Here is a 4189-nt window from a genome sequence, read left to right on the forward strand (position 1 = left end):
AATACTCCAAGTAATCGCTGGTTACGCTTTTGGGAAACCCTTCAGGGAGCATCAAACGAAGGAAGAGGTCCCTGCACTTGAACCACAGAAAGGTTACAACTTGAGTCGAGTTAATGGATGATAACTCACTGAACAAACCGGGTTCCGAGGTCACGAAAGAATCGTTGAAATTATCAGGGATTAGCTTTGTCCACTTGCCACCTTTCACTTCCCAAAGAGACTCTGAGAATGCTTCTTTCTCGGAAGCCAAAGTTTTCGCCTTTGCGAATTTTGCGAGGACGAGTTGGGAGAAGGAGCAGAAAGCTGAAGAGAGAAGCAATGAGAAGAAAAGGGTGTGGCTTGATGGTGAAAAAGAGTCGTCGGAGTCAAAGGGGTATCCCCAACCACCACCCCCATTGTTGTTGTTGTTGTTGTTGTTGTTGTTGTTGTAACCGCCGCCATGGTGTTCCGAGAAGAGAGGAAGCGCCGAAAAACTACGGTGGAGAGGAGGGGCTGTGGTAAAGAGAGTGTTGAGTTGTTTGGATGGAAGGGAGCGGAAACGAGTGGCGGAGACCGGCGGCGGTGGAGAACAATAGGAGGAGGAAGAGAGAGGATTGAAGAAGTGGGAAGAGGGGAAGAAAGAAGAGCAGGCCATGGAGAAGGAAAATGGGTCAAAACTTGGGAATCATCGAATCAGTCAATCAACGGAACCACCGCCGCAACCAGATCCAACGTTGAAAACCTTTGGAATTCCGACCGCCGCTCCACTCAGAATAATTGAAAGTTTAGTGTTGTAGTGTTTTTTGTTTTTGTCAGGATCGATGTAATGGTAGTGGGCTTTTTGTTTTCATTTCTTCGTTGATGGGCCATAAACCGGACTATCCCAAGTTCAAAAAAAAAAACATAAATACTCTGGACTATCGGTTACAACTTTGACCAGTTGTGAACCAACTGAATACAAAAAAAAAAACCCTTATGAAGCAACTTACGTGAATTAACCGATAGTTTATTCGTCTACTTAATTAAATATTAGGGTTATAGGATTCCGTGACTTGTGACACATTTTAAAATAGTCTCTGACACTGTTTTTTATTGTCATACAAAAATAGAGACATAAATATAAAGACACAGAAATACATGAAAATAGATATACACGATTTTTAACATGTTTAGTGATAATAGTTATAATACACAAGGCACGTTTATTTAATTCAAAAGTCAAATTTATCCCCAAATGAAAACAACATCAACACCACTACCACTAACATTACTACTATCATCACCAATTTCTACCACCACTATCATTAATATTGATCTTTTAATCTTTTTTCAAATAAACAAAATTAATAACTCCAATTTAAATATTACTTAAACAATTCAAATTAAAAAATAAAAATAAGGGTGAGGGTTTGTTGATGCGTCAGAGGAAAAACAAATGATGAGAAAAACGACGGTGATAACAAAGGACAATGCGGAGGCAAACTATAATGTTGGACGACCTTCTTTATGCTCGTGGTTACTGCGGCGTTCGGCAGAGACAACCTCCTTCATATTTGCAATTATAGCAGCATCAGATCTACAATAATAGCCGTCCACTCCAATCACCAACACTATTTTTATCACTAGACGAAGATAAAGATGAAGGAGATAGAGAAAGTGAAGGCGACATCGTCGGAGATAGTGATGCCAAAGAGGAAAAAATAAAAAAGAGAGATCCAGAGAGAGAGACGTCGATCTTGGGGAGGATAAACACAAAGTGCTTTGAAAGCGTAACTACTTGATGGATTTGGGATGGTGGAGGATGAGGATGAAATAAATTTAGAGAGGAGGAGTTGAGATGCAATAATAATGGAGGTTAGAAGAGGGAGAAAGGAGAAGAGAAAAGAGAAAGTTAACGTGAGTTGGATAATTTTAGAATTTTGATCTGTGTCTCAAGCTAAATTTTCATGTCTCTTCATTTTGGCCAAACACAAAATACATGTTCTTTGTGTGTAGTTATTTGTAACTGTGTCTTTTTTGAATTTGTGTCTTACAAAACAAACAGTGCACATATGTTGTTGTGTGTGTCTCTCATATACACAAACACCGTCCAAACGCAATGTGAAGTTACTTTCGAGCTTCGTAGTGGTCCTTCAAATTAATAATTACTCATATTCATCCTTAAAGTTGCATTTCGATACCCAGAGTTATCCTTCAAACAATTTATGCCAACAAGCGTCATCAGAGAGTTAAAATGGACTCATTTCTGATACGGGGGCAAGATAAGAGCTAGCTGATGTGGAGGACGAAACTTTTCTATGGCAATTTAGTTCCTGGACCAATTTTAAAAAATCATAATCCCCAAATTTACTCCAAGCCTTCTCTTCTTAGTTGTTCTTAACTAGAAGAAAGAATAATGACGATGAGGAAGCCTTCTTCTATCAATGGCATCCAGCCTAATGGTATGATGCCTAGATAACTAATAAGGTTTCAATTCCAATTCCACTTTACAATTCATCAATTCTTCGATCTGATTTCTATAACTGCCAGTGACACTTTCTTTAAAGTCGCGCACGATATATTCTACACTTTCTTCAGCAAGACAAGATCCGCCTAGCACATTTCTCGTGCCGTCTTTGTCGATTTGGAGCCAACCGTCATCAACGATGTCAGAGCCGGCACCTACCGCCGGCTCTTCCACCTAGAGCAGCTTATCTCTAGTAAGGAGAACGCCATAAACAACTTCGCCAAGGGACACTACACCATCAGCAAGGAGATTGTCGATCTCTGCCTTGATCACGTTCACAAGCTCGCCAACAACTGCATCAGCCTCCAGAACTTTCTCGTTTTCAACACCATCGGTGACGATACTGGCTCCGACCCGGTTTTCTCTTCCTGAGTGCCTCTCTGTCAATTATGGTAAGAAGTCCAAGCTCGACTTCACCGTCTACCATTCCCGTTAGGTATAATTTAAAAATTTATTGTTCAAGAATTTACCTCACATGTTTTATTCCCTAATCGCTACTTTGGGTTTGCTTTTCCTGAAATCAACAATGTTGTTTTTCCTCTTTCTAATTTATAATTTCAGGTTTAGAGAGTTTATATAGAATTATATAACAATGTCCTTTTTAGTCATTCTCTCCTTGAACACACTAACGTCGTTGTGCTCTTGAACAATGAAACTATCTATAATATTTGCAAGCGGCCCTTGATATATCAAAACAACGCCATTAAAGAGTAACATGGAGAGAAAAAAGTCTTTATTCGTGTTTTAGAAGAAAGAGAAAATGTTAAATTAAGAAAGGGTTAATATACTTATACAAATGAAACGATGTTATCTAACATAATTATCAGAATATTGTTCTGGTAATTTGTGGCAAAAAATTTTTGTTGACTAACTTATGACAATATTAAAATAAAAAAAAGTACACACTAAATTATTAAGAAAGTGATACTATTTTTATTCATATTTATCAATCGTTAAATATATTTATATCATATATAGTAGTATATAGAATATAAATAGAAAATGATTGAAAAGTCCTAATTCATTTTGTTAATATCTTTCTAACTTCTAAATAAAGTTTGTTTTGATTTTTTTATTTTTTGTTTTTAAAAAGTAACATATGTATTTAAAAAATTGTACTCTTTTAAGTATTAAGAAGATAATTAAAAAGATAAATTAAGACCCTCAATTATTATATTAAATCGAGATAAAAAATCTGAATTTTCTCTTCGAAAATAGTAATGGTGAAAAGAACAAGCCTTCTACTCTTGAAATAAGATTGGTCTCTTTTCTTAACATCTATGGGGGCATACATACAATTATACAATGCCTTCTTTCCTCAATTACAATGAATTTAAAGTGCATCAAAGGTAGAAATATGGTTGAAGATGCACATTACAACGTGAAAGCAAAAGATTGAGAAATTACAATGAAAAAGTATATCAAAGTATGATTGTTTTATTGACAATAAACTCGACACATTATTAATTTGGGTTTAACGGAATGTACAAAAATGAAAAATTTCAAACAAATTGATTGTAGTAGCTGTTACCGAAAGTCCAAAAGGTTTCACTTTACCAACTACTTTCGATGATTCTCATTGAAGCCTAGGTTCTTTAACACACATATAGCAATATGGTCCACCCAAATTGAAGACTAAAGACACTTGCCTCCTCAACTTTCTCATGCACTCTCTTAATGTTCTTACAAGCTTGCACATGCAGC

General features: G+C 36.5%; 1 protein-coding gene across 1 annotated transcript in view; it reads right to left on the reverse strand.

The window, feature by feature from the left end:
- LOC107487372 (protein root UVB sensitive 1, chloroplastic) overlaps positions 1-781 on the reverse strand; it is a gene marked incomplete in the record, with an annotated part of 3826 nt that extends 3045 nt beyond the window's left edge. The window contains 1 exon segment of the mRNA XM_016107987.3: positions 1-781. Within this exon segment, the coding sequence (XP_015963473.1) occupies positions 1-634 (634 nt within the window).
- Between the last annotated feature and the right edge of the window lie 3408 nt (positions 782-4189).

The sequence above is a fragment of the Arachis duranensis genome, chromosome 5 (genome assembly GCF_000817695.3).
Source record: "Arachis duranensis cultivar V14167 chromosome 5, aradu.V14167.gnm2.J7QH, whole genome shotgun sequence".
NCBI classification, from domain to species: Eukaryota; Viridiplantae; Streptophyta; class Magnoliopsida; order Fabales; family Fabaceae; genus Arachis; species Arachis duranensis.